The sequence below is a fragment of the Peromyscus maniculatus genome, chromosome X (genome assembly GCF_049852395.1).
Source record: "Peromyscus maniculatus bairdii isolate BWxNUB_F1_BW_parent chromosome X, HU_Pman_BW_mat_3.1, whole genome shotgun sequence".
Lineage (NCBI taxonomy): Eukaryota > Metazoa > Chordata > Mammalia > Rodentia > Cricetidae > Peromyscus > Peromyscus maniculatus.
Window position 1 is genome coordinate 47,508,070 of NC_134875.1, and position 21,825 is coordinate 47,529,894.

At 39.2% G+C, this 21,825-nt stretch overlaps 1 protein-coding gene across 1 annotated transcript; it reads right to left on the reverse strand.

Annotated features, from left to right (window-relative positions):
• Nucleotides 1-17,596: 17,596 nt before the first annotated feature.
• Nucleotides 17,597-21,339, reverse strand: Sertm2 (serine rich and transmembrane domain containing 2). The gene has a single exon (XM_076562132.1). The coding sequence runs from the start codon at nt 21,225-21,227 to the stop codon at nt 20,958-20,960; it is 270 nt and encodes an 89-aa protein (XP_076418247.1). The 5' UTR covers nt 21,228-21,339; the 3' UTR covers nt 17,597-20,957.
• Between the last annotated feature and the right edge of the window lie 486 nt (nt 21,340-21,825).

A 21,825-nucleotide genomic window follows, 5' to 3' on the forward strand; every position in this document is an offset into this window, starting at 1 on the left:
TAGTTTTTGAGACAGGGTGTCATGCAGCCTAGGCTGGCCTCAAACTCCTTATGTAGCAGAGTCTGGCCTTGACCTGTTGCTCCTCTTTCTTTTTTTTTCTTGAGGGAAATGACAATCTACTGATATAATACAGAAATGGAAGGGACTTTGCAAGCAGTCGGAGGAGAGTGTTCCCTTCTTTTTAAGGACCTTCTTCCTAAAATTGGATATTCAGTTAAGTATCACCAGATATCTGGGGAAAACTTTCTGCTTTAGAATTGCATGTATTTAAAGTGCAGTTCCGAGGTGCAGTTCCATGCTTTGCTGATGCCTATGGGAGGCCTGTCCCTTTCAGAGCGAATACAGGAGGGGTGGAGTGCGGGGGGGGGGGGGGGGGGGGGGGCGGCTCAGAAAGGCGGTGGGGAAAGGGAGTAGGAGGAGAGGAGGGAGGGGAGGCTGCAGTCTGGATGGAAAATAAATACATTAGTTAAATAAAAAATAAAATAAAGTGCCATTTGGTAAGTTGCGTTTGTGTGTGCAGTTTCAGAAAACTCTTGTTGATGAGGTGAGATGCCTCCTCCTCTAATCCCTGTAATCACAGCCTCGGCTATTGTACTCCTGAAGGAGAAGGACTCATTCAGAGCATAGGTTAGAGCAAGCAAATAATCAAGGTTTATTTTAACAGGTAAGAAGCAAAGTCCCCCCTCTGGAGGGAGGGAGACTGAACTGAGTGGCAGTGGGAGAGGCTGCATCTGGAATCTGGAATCACACAGCTTACTACGCTTCTCCTTGCCTCTGCCTGGTGAAGGGCTCTGGGCGGCTCAATCATGGCAATCATAGTGTTGACGGGTTTTGCCTTTTACCCTTCTCTTTCCCTTGCTAAAAACCGTTAGACTACATTCCTAAAGCTAGGCCTCAAGATCCATTCTCTTCTTTGGCTACCGACTCATTCCTGAGACAAAACACCAAGATCCAGTAATCAAAATTCATTTGTCTAACATGTCCAAGCAGGATTTACCAACTCACTCTAGCATAGGCTTCCCCCTTTCCTCCTTAAAAACTCACTCATGCAAAACAAAACAACCCCCCCAAACAAAACCAAACAACAATAACAACAACATCAATAACAACAACAACAACAAAAAAAAACACCTGCTGCTGTTGCTGCTTGCTGTCTGCCTTAGCCTGATCCAGAGGCAGCAACCCCCCACACCCCAGCTTTCCATCCCTCCACCTCCATTTTTCCCTTTGGTGTCTAGAAGTGTCCTATACCGACTCAGAGGGGCTACCCCTCCCTTCCACCTGAGGTGGTCTGTGGTGTTCTCCTTCCTGGAACAGGCAGAGGCTTTTTCAGAAGTTATCCTTAAATACCATGTAGTCTCTTACACTTATATGCAAGACTACGTGTACACGTGTATCTACTCAGAAGACTGAGCTGTTTACTAAGAGCAAGGGCAATGATGACTTGAATGTGCTCTTCACGGACTTTGCAAAATCTGCCCGAAGCATGCCCATAACTTTGTCATTGTTCTAGAACACTATTCTTTTTCTTAGCTAGTCAGGTCAGCTATCTCCTACTTATCTGAAATCCTTCTTTTTACCTTCCTTTGTGTTTCCAACCTCAAGCTTTTAACCCCAGCATTCTATTTAACCATCATGCTTGTTTTAAATGTAATAAAAAGCAACCTTATCGTCAGGATAGTAAATATATCTACCACCCTAAGAAGTAATTCTCTTGAACTCTCTATTTGGTCCATGTGTTTGTTATTTTTATTGTTGCCATGACAAACTGTCCAAAGCAACTTAAGAAAGGAAGGATTTATGTTAGCTTATGGTTTGAGGGTACATAGTCCATCATGGCAGTGAGAGACATAGCAGTGGCAGCCTGAGGCACAGAGTCACATTATGCCCTCAGTTAGGAAAGAAAGAGATGAATGCTGGAACTTAGGTCATTTTGTCATTTTCTCTCTCTTATTCAGTATGGGATCCTGGGCCATGGGATGGTGCTGTTCACATTCAATGTGGAAATTTCCTCCTCAGCTAAATTTCTCTGGAAATACTGCCACAGACATGTGCAGAGGTGTGCTTCCTAGGTGATTTTAAACCCACTCAATTGGTAATTAAGATTAATTATCACAATTCATCACCAAGTAAACAATGATCTGCTTTTCTTCCTTACAGATTTATTTCTTGTATAAACGGAATCTTAGTAACGTGTTTTATTTGGTTTGTTTTATTATCCTTAGTGTAATTATTTTGACATTCACCACTATTTCTTCATACTCCATACATAAGGGTGATCTTGAACTTCTGGTCTTCCTAATTCCATTTCTTGAGTACTGAAATAATATCCACCATATTCAGCTGTTTAAATCATTTCATGACAGACATGTTAAAAAACACGTAAAATTGTATGTGACCTCCCCAACAAGTCACATGTGAAATTTATATTTTTATTAGCCACTTTATAAACCTAGAAAAAGTTTATATAAGTTCAACTAATGTATTTTATCCAATATATAAAAATTATAGTATTCAATATGTAATAGGTATGCAAACTATGAATGATCTAGTTTAGAGTCTTTGAAAGCCCATATGCATTTCAATTTGAAATGGTTATATTTTGAATCCTCTATAGGCACATGAAGCTAGAAATGACTATTCAAAAATGTATTTCTTTTTATGTAATTGTAAAACAGATTCAGTTTCTGTAGAATTTTATTTTAGTCAGCAGGAGTGTATTTTCAATGTGAATTCATTCACCATTTCAGCAAAATCAGAAATTAGATAAAAAATGAAACAAAAAATGAAAATTGGATAGCTCAGAGAGTAAAAACTCTTGTCATGCAAGCCTGACAGTCTGAGTGCAGTCCCTAAAACCCACAGTAAGAGGAGAGAACTAACTCTCCAAAACAATCCTCTGACTTCTGGACATGTGTCATGGCACACATGTGCCCCTCTCATTCAATAATAATATAAATTTAAAAATAAAGAAATTAAAAATGGAAATAATGAGAGCAAGAACCAGGGAAGAGCAATTAGTTCTCCAATGCCAAATGGGCAGCCCTGAAACATACATATGAGCAACATAACACAAACTAAGCAGGTTGTATTTAGGACTATATATGTACATACATATATGCATACAATAACAACAAAAAGAGTCCACGAATTTGAAAGAAAAGCAAAGAGGGGAGAGTCTGGAGGGAGGCAAGGGAAGGGAAAATGTATTTATAGTATAAACTCAAAACTAAAAAAGCAAACAAGAGAGCAAAACAAACAACAAAGACAAGACCAAGATGGTTGTGGTGGTATGTGCTGGTTGGCAAGTGCTGAAGAGGATGCGGCAGAAGAATCATGTGTTCAAGGCCAGCTTTGCTTAAGGCTGGGAGTATGTCTCAGTTGGTAGAGTGCTTGCCTAGTATACATGAAGCCCCGTGTTTTATCCCTAGCAGCACATAAACTAGGCATGGTTGCATACACCTGTAATCTGAAGACATGAGAAGTGGGATTAGTGCAGGGTCATCCTCTGATACATGTAACCCTGCCTCAAAACATACCAAACCAAACAACAAAGAGGAGATGATACACCTGAAAGAACTTTGTCCTCTACATTGGATATCATAAATATCTGAATGCTTAAAATTATTCACAAAGATTATAGAGATTGAATATCTAATTTATCAAGCAACACTGTAAGAATCAGATGAAAATTTCAAGCAAATGGAAATAGTGCAGGAGGGGAGAACAAAAACAAGAAAAAAATACAAATCAATTGACAATCTCTGTAAATGTAAATGGGCTGAACACATCAATTAAAACATTATATTAAAGGAAAATAAGAAATCTAAGTCTTATGGTTTCTATTGCTGTGAAGAGACACCATGACCATGGCAACTATTATAAAGGAAAACATTTAATTTGGGCTGGCTTACAAGTTCAGAGGTTTAGTCCATTGTCATCACGGTGGGAAGCATGGTGGCATACAGACAGACATGTGCTGGAGAAGGAGTGGAGAGTTCTACATCTTGATTTGCAAGCAGCAGGAAGAATGAGCCACTGGTCCTGGTTTGAGCATAGGAGACCTCAAAGCCCGCCCTAGATGACACACTTCTCCAACAAGGCCACACCTACTCCAACAAGTCCACACCTCCTAATAGTGCTACTCCCTACAAGCCTGTGGGAGCCAGTTACATTCAAACTACCAAGAAGCACCACAAAGTCCAACTGATCTTCCACTTGTAAGATGCATGTCCATGTGACAAAACCTGTTTACTTTACATAAGCAAGTGAAAAACTGTGTACTGACAAGGACTGACTAACAAAACTCATGCACCTCTATTAATGTGATAAAACATGTATCCAAGAAAATGGATAAAACAATTGTGGTATATTTATTCAGTGATATATAACAGTAAAAATTAATGGTGATGATCTCAAGCTTAATAAGCAATCATTATCATAATAAGTTGTGGAGGATATGTGCATTATGATCCATTTATATTATTTAAAACATGCATGTTTTAATGCATCATATATAATGAAACAAATCAAATTACATTTTGTTGTGACAAGCACCAAGCTGAGAACAGTGATATCATCAACAGAACCTGTTGTCTGGTTTGTTTACTCTCTCTGGTGACAAAGAACATCAATTCCCTAAGTGTTGGTAGAATCTCAGAGGGAGAAAGACAAGGCCAGGATTTATTGGGAATTGAAAGTTTGGTCAAAAGGCATTTTTAGATGGGGATGCAGTGCAGTGTTAAGAGTTCACATGTAGCCTCATGAAAGACTTGACCCCCCCAAGGTGGCAGCAAACAAAGAAACAAAAAACAAAACAGATTTTTCAATGTGGGAACTTAATTAGGGTTGCGTATGAATTATGGTACAACAGCCTCCAATTAGCAGAAACAGCAAAGAGTTTTTAGTTTTACTTTATCATGAATCTTTGTTTTTGTCATTATACTATGTTTTCATTGGTTCCCTTTCTCTTTACTTGCTACCTTCTTTCAGCCTTACTCCAGTCCATCCTTATGTGCTGCTCAGTTTTTGTCAACTTGACACAAGCTAGGTTCATCAATGAGGCAGATAAGGCCCACATGCCAGGTGAACCAGCTAAGCCTCAAGTGTGACATGCACAGTAGCACCTTGACCCAGAGGAGCCTGAGACCGGACCCCCAAGATGACAACTGCTGACATAAGGCCCAGGGCTAAATCAAGAAATACCACAATAGCCATAGAAGCAAATACCACCAAACAGCCCACACATAAATACTTCAGCCCTTTGTTTAATAAATGAGCTTGCTTGTAACCTCCCAGACTCTGCATCTTCTCACCCCCTGGCCCCAAGGGTACCCGGGTTGGTAGAGTCAGAACTGCAACACATCTTGGAAGAGGAACCTCTGTTGAAAAAAAAATCTTCCATCAATTTGACCTGTGGACAAGTCTGTGAAGCATTTCTTGATTAATGATTGACATGGGAGGGCCCACACCCCTGTGGATGGTGCCATTCCTGGACAAGTGGTCCTGGGTTATAGAAAAAAAAAAACAGGCTGAGCAAGCCAGTCAGTAGCATTCCTCCAGAGTCTCTACTTCAGCTCCTGCCTCCAGGTTGCTCCTGTGAACTCCTACCCTGCCTTCCCTTCATGGTGGGCTACAATTGAAAACTGAGAAAAACAAAATACTTTGGTCATAGTGTTTTATTATATCAACAGCAAGAAAGCTACAAGTTGATTCTATTTTCTTATTTTATGTATTCTATTACACTCCCTATGCCCCACCTTCCTTAAGTTCTACTTCTTCACTCTATGACCCCCTTTTCAGTTTCAAAACTTATAAACACACATACATTAAATAACACACATATATAAATGAATAATATATGATTACATATATATTTCTATACACATTTATATACATATACAAATATAAATGTAGATTCCACATATGAGAGTAAATACATGGCACTTTGAGTATATAACCGAAGGAGAAATTGACATCTTCAAGGAAAAGTTGATGAGTCTTTGGGGGAAATTCCTATAATGAAAAATCAAACCATCTTTCTGGACAAGAGTCTTCTTTTAATGTTTATGGAAGGTATATTGGAGTCTAAGGGTAAGGAATCGGTGTTGCAGGAATCTTAAAAGTTCTTATTAATAAAATCAAACCCGAGGCCAGTTATTGGGGTCCATGCTGGTAGATCAGAGAGACAGAACAAGCCACAGCTATCTCACCTCGCCGGTTCCTCAGCTGGTCCTGTTTCCTCAGACTGGAAGCCTCTGAGTCCTTATCCAGAATGAATCTCAGCTGAACTGTGCTGCTCCAAAGCCTGAAAGCTTAACCAGCCAAATGCTTAACCAGCCAAAATGCTTCTAGTTTCTGGTCCTCACGCCTTATATATCTTTCTACTTTCTACCACCACTCCCTGGGATTAAAGGCTGGCTTTCTGGGATTAAAGGCGTGTCATCATGCTTGGCTATTTCCAATGTGGCCTTGAATTTACAGAGATCCAGAGGGATTTCTATCTCTGGAATGCTAGGATTAAAGGTGTGAGTGCCACCATTTTCTAGCCTTTGTATCTAGTGGCTGTCTGTTCTCTGACCCCAGATAAATTTATTAGGGTACACAATATTTTGAGAAACACAATACCACCACATCTCCTCTCTTTTTGTCTAAAATTAAAGAAAGCTTATAACTAATACAAGAAAAACTATCTAATAAGTATATACAATATATACAGACAAAAATTACATTAATGATGTCTAGTCCATTAACATTTGACAGATTCAGATAAAAACTCCATTATATATATTAACAATGTCCAGTCCAATAACATCTGATAAACTTAGACCAAAAAATTTTCATTACTTATCTTATTTAAAACAAGCAGTTCCTTTTTAAAAGTAGATTCCATAATCTCCCTTTTTATCTTATCATATCCATATTCTTTCTCTTTTCTTTTCATAATAGATTCATTAGTCTACCTTTTGTCATTTTTATATCTTCCCCTTTTTCTTCAGTGTAGATTCAGTGATCTACCTATTTATCCTATTATTTCTTTATCTTTTTTCTCAGAGTAGATTCGATGATCTAGCTCATATCTATATTCTCTTTTTCTTTTTGCTTTCTAGGGGTGAAGATATCTTTAGGGAATCTTGAAAAGAAAATTTTGGGTTAATCGTCAAGTCTTGTATCATTTGTTCATTCTCTGCATAAAAGGAAAGTTCAGGGCTTGTTTCAAGTCCTTGTTCGAGTAGTCTGTCAGGCTGTATCATCTCAGCTAGTCCTCTCGAAATTGTCCTGACCAGTTTGTAGTCCAAAGTCGATTTTTCCATGGTGTTAATCGGCTTAATGGCTTTATCCTAGTCCATGTGGAATCATCATTGTAGGATCCTGTCATCTTTTTAAAGATTTCAAAGTCACTGTTAGGCATGGTCATGGTTTCCTGCAGACTTTTTTTTTTTTTTTTTTTTTTTTGCCTCCTCTGTGGTTTGGAGCAATCATAGTCTGATAAATGTCTGTCTCTCGGAACCATGAACATTCTTCCCTAGAACAGAAAATCTTCACAGCAATTTTTCCCCACCAAAATTTGTCTTGCCAAAATTTTCCAAACTGACCTTTGCTGATGCTTTCTTGTAACACGATGGTCCTGGCAATTCTTCTCTGAACCAGCAGCAGTAAACCCTTTGTCCCAGGTAGCAGCAGCATTGCAGTCACCAACACGATGAGAAGGAGCTGGCAACGTGGAGCAGTAGCCACTGCTTCCATGGTCCCACCACTGTTTGTGGTTCAGTCCGGGCTAAAGCTTCTCCCAAGCCTCCTAGGCCGGCCTCAAACTCGGGATCTTCCTGCCTCTGTCTCCTTCAGCAAATCCTACTGGCGTGTGCCACCACAACCGGCTGAGTGTAGCTTGGGCCTGAGCTGGGGCTCACAAGGCCACAGGCAAACAGCTTTTTCATGAATTCGTAACACAAACGTTGGGCGCCAAATCTCAGTGTCAGTTTTACCTCTAGAGCAGAGGACTAGGCTCATAGGGACGTGCACAGAAGCTTCTACTCTGACTATAATTCGTATTTCTTAAAAAAAAAAAAAACTGAAGCAAACAGGGAAAAATGTTTCAGGCATGCCAAGGTGTACTAATGGATTTATAGGAAATTCCTTTGTTTTCTTAATAGTTCTTTGTATTTTTCTATAAGCTTAAGACATTTAGTATTTTAAAGTGTTTTGCTTCATATACAAAGATTTAATCTGCCTTTTAAAAAAGATATCATTTTGCACTTAAAGTGACATGTCTTGAAATTATTATCTTAAGCTGAGTATCCAAGACTCAGAAAGACAAATGCCACATTTTCTTTCATATGCAGACCTAGTAATTTAATTTTTTACATATGTATAGTCTATGTATATCAGTATAGATCATACAACTGAAAGGGGTCTGTGAGAAGGGGATCAGAGGACTTAAGAGAGGGTTGGGGAGAGAAAGATAAAAAGTTAAATATATGTGACCTGAGAGCAGATGGGAGACTAGTCAAGGGAAGGGGACCAACAGGACACAGCAGGGAGTTTGTGGAAGGCAGTGAGGGAAAAAAGTCAACAAAAATAAAGTCTATATGAAAATGTAATAATGAAATCCTTCTACACATGTTGTAGAATATTATTTGAAGATGTGCTACATGTGTTTATACTGTGGGGCATTTGTTTAATGATGCAAAGATGTGTTGCATTCTTTTATGTTGCATTTGTTTAGCTCTGTGAAGCTGTGTTACTTTGCCTGTCTAAAACACCTGATAGGTCTAATAAAGAGCTGAATGGTCAATAGCAAGCCTGGAGAAAGGACAGATAGGGCTAGCAGGCAGGGAGAACAAATAGAAAGAGAAATCTGAGAAGAGAAGATCTAGCAGTGAGAGGAGGAGGACTCTAGGGGCCAGCTACCCAGCTACACAGTAAGCCACAGAGTAAGAAGTAAAGATAAAAGCCCAGAGGCAAAAGGTGGATGGGATAATTTAAGTTACAAAAATCTGGGTAGAAATAAGCCAAGCTAGGACTGGGCATTTCATAAGTAATAATAAGTCTCTGTGTATATTTATTTGGGAGCTGGGTGGCAGGACTCCAAAAAGAGTCAAAGAGTAAAAACAACCAACAACATCCCCAAGGGGTCATATTTTACTCACTTTTTCCTTGAATGAGAGTTTCTTTGTATACTATTGTTTCTCTCTCTCTCTTTATCCGCATATACGCATACATACAATATATACATAAACACATGTATTTGTACACATATGTATACACACATATTTGTATATATATTCTATGTGTGGTATAGATATATACATACATGTGTGTTTATGGGTAGAGCGGTATAGGTATATACTGTATTCATGTAGATGCATATGTTCACGAACACAGACAGAATCTGAGAAGTTCTATGACTCATTTGATTAGCTTTTTAGCCAATATATGAATAACTCCTGCAGCATATACTAGGCAGTGCACCATGATGGTAGCAGTTGTCTGCAGATGGGAATGACAGCTTAGTGGCACTTATTTGCTTTGTGACCTGGGGCAAGTTGTTTAAGATTTACAAACCTCAATGTCCCATAGATAAAATGGGGTGATGGCTACAATTCAGGCTTTTGTTAAATTTATACTAAAAAAAAATCCAAGGAAGATATTAAGCAGAGCTTGAGACAAAATATATTAGTAATTATATTAAAAGGTTTTATTTTTTAAGTTATATATTTGTGGGTTTGTGTACATGCGCAGGTGCCTGCCTGAGGAAGCCACAAAAGGCTGTCAGATCTCCTGGAGCTGGTGTTGCAGGAGGTTGTGAGCCACCTAATATGGATTCTGTAAACTGAACTCAGGTTCTCTGTAAGGTTACTATGCTCTCTTAACCATTGAGACTTAACCACCCAACCATTTCTCCAGTCCCAGTAATTATACTCTGGTCCTCATTGTTATCTATGATAAAAATGATAACTAATCTCCATTCAAATAATATTTTACTTTGCAATCCTGCCTTATATGACTGGAAATTCATGTTACTGGAAACACAATGAACTTAAATCATTTCCCTTTACATTTGATATTCTGGCTGTAGTTTTATCTTTTGAAATTATGCAGGCCATGTTTCTACAGCTTCAATGTGGATGCTTTGATAACTTGAAATGTTGAGTTTTTAAAGGCTTAGCCTATAGACATCAGCCTTTCTCCAGCATCTAATGAGGTTTAGAATCTAAGGTTGCGTGTAGAAAGTTTTGTTTCCTTTATTTTCATTTGAATCAATGTTCCTAATTTTATGAAATTCATAATTTGTCCTCCAGATCTTCATATATTTTGCTGTTTTGGGGTCCAACTTACCTGTTTTGTTTTCTCAAACCTGCCCTCTACAAGCCTATGTGTGATAATATCTCTCTATTGCACTAGTCTCTTTTTTTTGTTTTTTGCCATGTCATTTGGTTTCATAGTTCTGTTTTATCCTTTTCAAATAGTCCCTCTATTGACACTTCTCTCATCTTTAAAAATTATTTAATTTTAAATTAAAATATAATTACATGATTTCCCCTTCCCTTTCTTCCCTCCAACTATTTGCACATCACCCTTGATCCCTTTCAAATTCATGGCCTCTTTTTCTTTATGTAAAAATCTGCTGAGCTCTTGTTTTTCTTTTCTTTTCTTTCTTTTTTTTTCTGGAACAGGGTTTCTCTGTGTATCACTGGCTGTCCTAGAACTCACTCTGTAGACAAGTCTTGCCTCAAACTCAGAGATCTTCCTGCTTCTTCCTCCCTAGTGCCGGGATTAAAGGCGTGCACCACCACCACCTGGCTCTGTTGAGTTCTTTTAGTATTGTTTGTATGTACATGATTTGGGGGTCGACCATTTGGTATTGGATAAACAATTAGGGGGTGTAGCAGGAATCTTAAAAGTTCTTATTAATAAAATCAAACCCGAGGCGAGTTATTGGGGTCCATGCTGGTAGATCAGAGAGACAGAATAAGCCACAGCTATCTCACCTCACCAGTTCCTCAGCTGGTCCTGTTTCCTCAGACTGGAAGCTTCTGTGTCCTCATCCCAATAGCTCTCAGCTGAACTGTGTTGCTCCAAAGCCTGAAAGCTTAACCAGCCAAAATGCCTCTAGTTTCTGATCCTCACGCCTTATATACCTTTTTGCTTTCTACCACCACTCCCTGGGATTAAAGGCTGGCTTTCTGGGATTAAAGGCGTGTCACCATGCTTGGCTGTTTCCAATGTGGCCTTGGACTCACAGAGATCTAGAGGGATTTCTATCTCTGGAATGCTAGGATTAAAGGTGTGAGTGCCACCATTTTCTAGCCTTTGTATCTAGTGGCTGTCTGTTCTCTGACCCCAGATAAATTTATTAAGGTACACAATATTTTGGGGAAAACAATACCACTACATCTCCTCTCTTTTTGTCTAAAATTAAAGAAAGCTTATAACTAATACAAGAAAAACTATCTAATAAGTATATACAATATATACAGACAAAAATTACATTAATGATGTCTAGTCCATTAACATTTGACAGATTCAGATAAAAACTCCATTATATATATTAACAATGTCCAGTCCAGTAACATCTGATAAACTCAGACCAAAAAATTTTCATTACTTATCTTATTTAAAACAAGTAGTTCCTTTTTAAAAGTAGATTCCATAATCTCCCTTTTTATCTTATCATATCCATATTTTCTCTTTTTTCTTTTCATAATAGATTCAGTAGTCTACCTTTTGTCATTTTTATATCTTCCCCTTTTTCTTCAGTGTAGATTCAATGATCCACCTATTTATCCTATTATTTCTTTATCCTTTTTCTCAGAGTAGATTCGATGATCTATCTCATATCTATATTTTCTTTTTCTTTTTGCTTTCTAGGGGTGAAGATATCTTTAGGGAATCCTGAAAAGAAAATTTTGGGGTTAATCATCAAGTCCTGTATCGTTTGTCCAGTCTCTGCATAATAGAAAAGTTCGGGGCTTGTTTCAAGTCCTTGTTTGAGTAGTCTGTCAGGCTGTATCATCTCAGCTAGCCATCTCAAAATTGTCCTAAGCAGTTTGTAGTCCAAAGCAGATCTTTCAGCTTAATGGCTTTACCATGGTCCTTTTGAAGATTTCAAAGTTGCTGTTAGGTGTGGTCATGGTTCCATGCAGACTTTTTTTTTTTTTTTTTTTTTTTTTTTTTTTTTTTTTGCCTCCTCTGTGGTTTGGAGCAATCACAGTCTGATAAATGTCTCTCTCTTGGAACCATGAACATTCTTCCCTAGAACAGAAAATCTTCACAGCAATTTCTCCCCACCATTTGTCTTGCCAAATTTTTCCAAACTGACCTTTGCCGATGCTTTCTTGTAACACGATAGTCCTGGCAATTCTTCTTTGAACCAGCAGCAGTAAACCTTTCGTCCCAGGTAGCAGCATCACTGCAGTCACCAACACGATGAGAAGGAGCTGCCAACGTGGAGCAGTAGCCACTGCTTCCATGGTCCCACCACTGTTTGTAGCTCAATCCGGGCCAAAGCTTCTCCCAAGCCTCCTAGGCCGGCTCAAACTCGGGATCCTCCTGCCTCTGTCTCCTTCAGCAAATCCTACCGGTGTGCACCACCACAACCGCCTGAGTATAGCTTGGGCCTGAGCTGGGGCTCACAAGGCCACAGGCAAACAGCTTTTTCATGAATTCGTAACACGAACGTTGGGCGCCAGATGTAGCAGGAATCTTAAAAGTTCTTATTAATAAAATCAAACCCGAGGCGAGTTATTGGGGTCCAGTCTTCCTTGGGGAAGACTAATTCTCCATTTATCAGAAGTCATTGATTGCTTGTATCTCCTCATGTGGGTGTAGCACCCCATGAAAAATTCCCTGTCTACATTGGGTTGCCATTTGATATTGTCTTTGTTCAGGTTTTACTTAGGAACTTGTATTGTTAAGCTTCCCTGTCATATCTAGAAGACACAATTTTGCAGGAGACTTCCTGGTCTTCTGGTTCATACAGTCTTTCAGTCACCATTACCTGAGCCTTAAGTGGGTTGTGTTGTAGATGTTATCAATTGGATCGGGGCACCCTACAGTCAGTTGTTCTCTGCATCCTGACCATTTCTCTATTATTTATGATTGTGTGCATAAACTGTGTGTGTGGTGTGTGTCTATATGTAAGTGGTTACACATGCCCATATGCCTGTATGTGAGAAGGTTAGATGTCAGCGTTGGGCATTTCCTTTAATTACTCTTTCACTTTGAGACAGTCTCTTACTGAACCTGACGCTCACCAATTGGCTAGACTGACTGGTCAGAAAGTCACAGGGATCCTCCTGTCTCTGGATCTCTAGTGCTGAAATTCGAGGTACATGCCATCATACCCAGCTTTTTACAAGTGTGCTCAGGTCCTCATGCTTGTGTGGCAAATACTTTCTCCACCGAGCCATTTCCTTGATCTTCTGTTCCTAACCTTCGCATGTAGAGTCTGCATTTGTTCTCCCAGCTTGACATCTTGGCTGTGAGGCACTCTTCTACTTCTGTGTTTCAAACTACCTCAGGTTGAGAATGCTTAAAGCTCGTATTTTCCCTTACATTGCTAAACATGTGACTAACATTCCAAAACCAAAGGAGGAGCATATGTGGGCATATTCAATGTTACACTACTGTCATTCTTTCTTTGGTGTGTACCACCAATGCTTCCTGGGTGATCACATCCAATAACACTTGCTAAATTTGTCTGTACAGTTAAACTCCTTTTTCTGAGTTCTGGACCCGTTATTCAACTGCCTGTTTAATGTCTGCAATTTAGTGCTTCAAATGTTTTCAAACTAAGCATGTCCCAAATTGAATTACTCTCCCCTTTGACCTGTGTTTTTCCATCTAAGCGAATAAGGCCATTCGACCCTTGTCCAAACCTTACTCTTTCTTATCCTACTTATGTCCTTCACTTGCAAGTAATGTTGATCTTATCTTTATCATAAGTCATTTGAGAATGTCTCCATTGGTCCGATTTGCTCTTCTTCATTCCATTGTCAGTTGTGCTTCCATAGTACGATTCCCTAAACTTACAATAAAATTTAAAAAATGGAGAGCATTGCCCATAAAGCCCTACAAACACCAGTCTCTTTTCCAGGTTAGACTGTATATGAATAAATGAGGAGATGAATGAGTGATTTATTCAGATTACAGATGTTTTAAATTTCTTATTTTTATTTTTTACAGGTTGTAAACACTTAATTTTTTTTTTTTTTGAGATAGGATTGACTCAAACCTGCTTTGCAGCTTAGGATGGATGACCTTGATCTCCTGATCCTCATACCTCATACCTCTATGTCTGGTCTGGAGTGTTGTGATTCTATGTGTGAGACACCATGTCCAGCGTTATGCAGTACTCATGATTGAAACCAGGGCTTCCTTTGTGCTAGGCAGGCAACTGGGTCACAGACCTAGTCCAGAAACATTTTCATTGCATACTTGACATCTCTGCATTGTGTAATCTGCTTTCTCCTCCATATTATATGTGATTTAATGAATAAATGCTTCATATGAAAATGAATTAGGAGCTCAAAAATCACTCGTTATTCTTCAAAATGTCTCCACCTATATTTATTTCTATTCTACATATCCAGTCTTCATCTTCCATCATCATAGTCAAAGTGGGAACTGAGAAGTTTTTCCTTCAAGTTTGTAAACTTTTCATTGACAACTATGTGCAGGTAGGATTTTGGAACGTAAAATGATAATTTGCAGTCAATTCTAATGTCTGTAGTGACTATGTCTTTGGAGAAATAATTTTTCAGAATAATCAATTCTAATATCTATAATAACCATTTCTTTGGAGAAAGAATTTTTTCAGAATGATGAAAGCATCTATTTAGCTCATTCTTTATGGGTGACTAGGGGAAACTTGTCTAGTTAGTAATTATTTCTGTTTCAGTGTTACAGCATTTATCATGGATCACAAGTGATGTTACACTTGAAACCCTCTACAATTTTAAATAACACCATTTACACCTAAGAGGAAGTGTTTTCATTTCTGGAATGGGGGAGGGAAGAGAAAACAGTCACATATATAAGGAACTTGCATTGATTGTGAATAGTCAATCAAACACCAGAAAACTGGGGTTTGCACTATAGTTTACAATCCTAGCATATTTCTGCCCATTCCTTTCATATATGCAAATTAAAAGTATAGGGTCTGCTTTTGTGCAAACTTTCCCACAAACTGGTAAAGAGTCTTAACTGCAGTTACAAAATTATTTTAAGAGATGGCAGGGGCCACAGATGTAGCTCAATTGTTAGAATGCTTGCCTAGCATGCATGAAGCCCCATGTTTGATACCCAGCAATGCACAAAACAGGTACAGTGGTATACTTTTTTCAGTGGGCAAGTGGAAGCAAGAGGATAAGAAGTTCCAGGTCCTGATGCCTACATTCTGTGTCTGTGACCCTGCAGCAGCAGGGATCTGGGGTGGTGTCCATGGCTGCTGTTACCACGGAGGGCTCTGCAGATGCCCAGTGTCTGATCAGCCATCTGAGACCATGTTGCTATCAGAGCCATACTGATCTCGATGGCCTGTGCTAGCACCAGGTTCATGGTGATGTCTGGACTAGAGCTGCTGCCGAGGGCCATGTCTCATGGTCCTGCTGCAGCTGGGGTCTGTGTTGATGTCCATGATCCAAGTTACCACAAGGGCTCATAAGAACCATGCTGGTTGAAGTCCGAGGGCTGTGCTGAGCTGCCCCTGCCCTTCACTGGCCCTAGGATAGATGGATAGTGCAGTAGGAGAGCTGGTCCCACCCTTCAAGGGAGAGCTGATCTCCACACTTAGGAAAGATGACCCCATGCCTCACCATAGGAGTGCACTTCACCTGGGGAGCACACTAGAGCTAACCCTGTTGGAGGGAGCACAGGTAAGCTAGCCCTGAGGCCTGAGAGCAGGAGAACTGACCCTGTATCTCCCTCATATTCCCCCTATAACAATCAGGAGAGGGAGCCCTGCACCTGCCCTGGGCAAAGCAATAGAGCCGGCCCTGGTGGTGTGAGTGTGGGTGAGCTGGATCCTAGGGCCTGAGAGCAGAACTGGCCCAGCTCCTTGCTGCAGGCTGTATTGAGTGAGCTACCTGAGGCAATGTTGCAGAGCCTGCCTGGATAGTGACAATGAGGGAAAGCTGGCAGGCTGATCAACCCAGCTACCATGAGGCCCAGAGCCAGGGGTATGAGTTAACCCACCCAACATCCACCTCAACCATGAGCATGTGAAGCATGTTGGAGCATGTGAAGGGGACAAACCTACAGATCCAAATCAGCAGGATCTCCAGGACACAGGACAACAACAGGATATCCAAGAGGAGCCCCAGGGAGAGCCCATTATCAATAGTGTAGCAGAAGCCAGAGGGCTTGAACCAGACCAAACAAAGACTCATAGAAATGAACACAAGTAAAGATGAATGGACTAAAGAGAAAACTATGTGACTCACAGGGGAACACTACAGCTTTCACACCGAGATTCTTCTTTGTGTGTGTGTGTGTGTGTGTGTGTGTGTGTTGTTTTGTTTGTTTGGTTTGGTTTTTCTTTTAAATTTTGTTTTGTTTTGGGGGTTGCAAGGGCAGAGGGCAGATGCAAGGGGACAGAGAGATAAGTGGGATCAGGATGCATGATGTGAAATCCACAAAGAATCAATAAAAGCTAAAAGAATAATAAAGAAATTTCAGGTCCTCTCTTGCTACATAGTGAGTTTGAGGTCACTCTGGGATACATAAGACTATTTAAAACAAGGGGCAGAATTGTAATTATTTGCTTTGGGTTACTTGGGATGGAGAATTAATCATTGCTAGGGCATAGTTGTGTTATAGAATGAATGTATTTGAAATGCGTATTCAGTACTCACAAAGCAAAGCATGGGGAGAATACTAAAGTAGAAGTACAATGAGTTGCAGTGCAGTTGTGATTTTGTCTCTGTAGAACTATGAATAGCTTACAAATCTCCCTCGTCTCCTGTGCTGTCTTGTCAAATAGACTGCATCCCTTCTCTACTCATTATTCATAGGGTTGCTGTGGGGGTCAAATGAAGAGCCATTTAAAATGTAACCTATTGGCTTGGATTGATGGCTCAGGAGTTAAGAACACTTGTCCTTGTAGAGGACTCAGGTTGGATTTCTGGCACCCATCTGGCAGCTCACAACCATTCCTAACTTCAGTTCCAGTGACCTCCGAGGGTACCAGGCATACACATGGTGTACATGCATACATGCTGACAAACTACTTATGCATGCAACATAGACAAATCAATTTTTTAAGGAAAAATATCCCATTGGGGTGTGTGTGTGTGTGTGTGTGTGTGTGTGTGTGTGTGTGTGTGTGTGAGAGAGAGAGAGAGAGAGAGAGAGAGAGAGAGAGAGAGAGAGAGAGAGAGATTATATTGTCATTTCAGATGCCTGATCTCACTCATCCTTCACATTTATTCTAACTGGTAGTTGAATGTTATTTGATTTTTTTTTTCATTTTAGGGCTAAATAAACAAGTTTGACCATCAGTTTGCAAGTTGGGAAAGAATGAAAGCTGAAAGGTTAGTAAATACAGAATAATAACGAGACTTCCAAATGATAAGTACCACAAATTTGTAGCAGTTATTACAATTTATATTGCAATGAAGAAGCTAATGCAATGCAATTTACATCTTTAGACAACAAACATTTGTTAACAGCAACAAAAGAGTCAGCGTTTATTATCCAGGGATCAACGTGACATGCTGAATATTAATATAAATATGATTCCATTTGAACACAATATGAATCTAATTCAAATATAAATGAGTTAAAACCAAAGAATTCCCAATTTTCACACACAATTATTCATTTTTGTAAAAAACAAAGTTATTTTGTACAAATGCAGGTGAATAGAATGTATTACTTAATATAAAACCATTTAAATGTATTAAATGGACCACTTATACCTACTTAGCAAGTATGGAGGGATCTACACATTCAAAATTAGGTATTGAAGTCCAAAATTTTTAATTTGGTGTGGATAGATAGGTTAGACTGGATAAATCCATCTTTACTTGTTTAACATTGACATTTGTTGTCCAAAATATGATGCATAACCCTTTGCAATACCACTTGTTTCATATAACTAATGATTCTGAAATACATACAATTGTATATCTTTAGTAGTGCCCATATTAATGTATACTATTTTGGAAAATTCATGTGGTCTTTGTATTAAATTACATTGCAGGAAATTGTTGATATATAAGCATTTTTATATACATATGATCCAATAAAAAATGAAAAATTTTGTTAAAATAGAGTATACATACATGTAAATGATCTACCTGTTCATATCTAGCTCACATGCAATTTGAGGAAGAATGGGGTGGGACAGGGAATTGTCAAGTCTGTATTTTGCACAGAAAAATAAATTCGAATTATGCCCATTGGTTATTACAGCTGACTTTTAAAGCAGTAATATGCTAATTAATACATTCAAGGATATGCATACTTAATAGAAATGGAGACTTTTTCCCTTCGCTGTCATGAAAACATTGAGTTTATTTTCTTAAACATTAAATACCATGTGAGTTACCATAATGACACATCTGCTTAAATGCATTTCCATTTATCTTATATCACTGGAAACTGTGGTGGATTATGTTGCTATTTTGGTGTAATCTCTGCTGTGTGCCTTGGTTCACGCTCAGTTAAGACGTGGATCCCACAGGAGTTGTTGTGATGAAAGAGGGTGTTTGTTTTCCTGGTGAGCAACCTGATCATAAATTAGGAATCATCACCCAAGGTAGTACTTCCAAAGCAGTTTTAATATTATGCAATTTGGGTTGGGGTGGTTAGGTAACGGGAAGGCTGTGTCTCCATTAGCTTCAGCAACCAAGTATTGAGGAGCTTGCTGTTCACTGCTGTTGAAAGTATAGCCAGATCCAATATTTATCCAGCCACTGACTTCTCTGTGGTAAAGTGCATTCAAATACTGTGGGCACAAAAAGGAGAACCTGCAATGACAGGATACCTGCGTCCTTAAGTTCTTGGGTATATTGCCCTCCTTGGGGAAGCCCATGTATGGTTAAGAGTAAAACATTAAAAAAAAAAAGTCCGTGGAGTCTAATTATTGAATATAGACACAACTTAAACCACCAATATGTATTTCTATAAGAGTGACTTTGCATTTTGGAAAATATAAAGCCCAAAGTCCTATCCAAGTCTGAGGCTACCTGCTAATTTCTTCTGAATGGTGCAGAATGCAGCTGCTATCTCTGACAGTACACAGTTGTAACAGGTGTGGCAGTCAGCCTGGCTGCTAAGTTTAGCTCTGCATGTGGGGATTTCATGCTGTGCAGCCCCTTGGAGAGGGGAGCATTGGCAAATGACTATGTATAAAAGTAGAAAGCACTTGGGAATTTCACCACCGTGCTAGATTTAGATCATAGTAAAGGGGCCGATCTAAATTGGTTGCAGATGATAGAGAACTATATGCCTGGCACAGGTGCCATGAATTTCACATCCATTCCATTTTTACACAACCACCTCAGTTCCCAAGGGGGATTCCATGAAGTTTAATGACAATGCTTTAATTACAAGGGGCAACTTTTTGTGTGTGTGTGAGCAGGTAAAATTCTAAGACAGGTATACCATTTCTTTGGTGGCAAGAATATGACCAATTTTGCAACTTCTAATTTGTAAACGCCACTTGTCTCCTTTGGTTTCACTTTGAAAAGTCAAGTTTTTTTTTTTTAAATTAAATTATCCATTACTGGCACACTAGAGCTACTCATGAGAATGGAAAATTTCAAAATATATTTCTCTAATAGATAGTAAGTGAAACACTTCAGTTTTTGGCAGGGATAAGGAAAGAAGGAGCATTTTCTGGGAAAGACAAATGTGACATTTGAGGACATAGATCTTATTAAGAACTTGTTGCAGGGTAACTTTTAGTCCTATCCCCTTTAGTCTGTGTGTGTCTTTTATTCATATCTGAAAAGTCATAATGAAATAGCTGTCTGAACAGTTTTCAACAAGAAAAATCCGAGACTCAGAAAGCTGACATGTTTTGGTCAAAGTCACAATCACTCAGTAACAGAATCCCAAGATCGTTTCATTTCTGCTTTTAAATACACTTGTGTCTTCTTTGCCAAGTCAGCCTTCAAATCAAGTTCATATTTATGTGCAACTCAATTCTGGTTTGCAAGGAGGGAGTCAAAGACATGGAAGCTGCTCGTATAATGTAGAAATCCTTATGAGAAAAGTTTGACTTAATTTTTCTTTGATTTGGAGGCAGCTCATTGTCCCAGATTGTAGTAATACATCTGCCATTATCTGCATTTTTAAAGGTCCAGTAATAGTAATAACACAGATATAATATGCACATTTTTCTCACTCACCAGAAACTTTCTGCAAAATTTCTCTTTAAATAATAAAAGGTTCTTTAAATCTCTTTCATTTGGGAGAAACCTGATGGCCTATGATGATTAAAGCATTGTTCTTTTGAGGAAAGATTAATAATCCCTTCTATTCATCTGTGGCATGATTAAGCTCCATGTCAGGAAATATCTGTGTTATGTATGAGATAATTCTTTAGGGCTAAAGTAATAAATTAAAGCCTGTCATTTCTTGGGAGTTCTCAGAACATCCTAAGGTAAATTCTTATTTGCTCTTGCAGCTTCCAGAGATCTTGTGTTTTAACAACTGCTGCCTATGATTTTCTGTGGTCTGAGGTTTGTTCAAGGCTCAGGCTCTCTTTGGTTACTATGGAAACCTGCCAGCCCAACCAGCTGCAATTTCCCGTATTCCTTTAAAAAGAATGACTCTTAAGCCTCTTAGATGTCCCATAAGCACAGTCAAGATGAAGAATGAAGAACAGAAAACACGAGCAGCTTGTTACATGCGAAGCCTCACATGAAAAAAAAAAAAAAAGCCTTCCTGAGATCAGCACCCCCAGGGTTTGCTCATATTGGCCGAGACTCACCATCATTCTGACTTTAAGGAGTGGGAATTCGGCTTTGCATTTCTACATCTGTGAACTGAGGAACACTTTCTGTGCTCTCGGTGATGGGTGAGATGACATGTTTGAGCCGAAGAAGCATTGTGAAGAGCAGGATGAGAAGAATGGCCAGGAGGCTCAGAAATAATCCTACATACATGTACAGGTTGGAATACTTGTCTGAAGTGGTGTCAACCTCTGTTGCCAGAGTGGGAAAATGAGCCCGCCCAGTGAGGTTTCCATGATACCTAAAATGCACCTCCGTCATCACTCAAGACTTGAGTTGATATTCGCTTCTATTTGATTTCTATTGCCCTTGAGGCATTCCACAGTCACTTAGCCTGTCTGTGAATGTATTGGTGGTGTTTTAACAATGTGATACAGACCAAAATCAGTGGTGTATAAGCAAGAAGGCAATGAGTGGTCTTCTAAATTGCCAATTGTAGCGCTTCCCTGCCTCTAGCAAGCAGACCCCTCCCAAAGAGGTTTATCAGAACTTCTTAGTCAGTTTAGACAGTAAGTAAATAAATAGTCAGTTTTTGCACTCTTAATCTTACACTGGTGAAAATAAATAAATATGGTAAAACTGCTTTATAATACTGGTATGGCGACAAGAATCTCTTACGGTATTATATTAGACTTCTGAGGGTTTTTTGTTTTGTTTTAGTAGAAGGAGAAAAGGCTCCTTTTTATCCACAATTCAGCTAGATCTGCAGACTAATGGTGTAGATTTAATTGGGTTCTTCTGTGAGGCGAGTTGCTAAAGACTTTTGTATATCTCAGCATATCTGAGTTTCCAGCCCTTTTGCCTGGCTTTGTCAATTTTCCCTAAGGCTGGAGATTGTAATGTTCCTGCCCAGATGCCA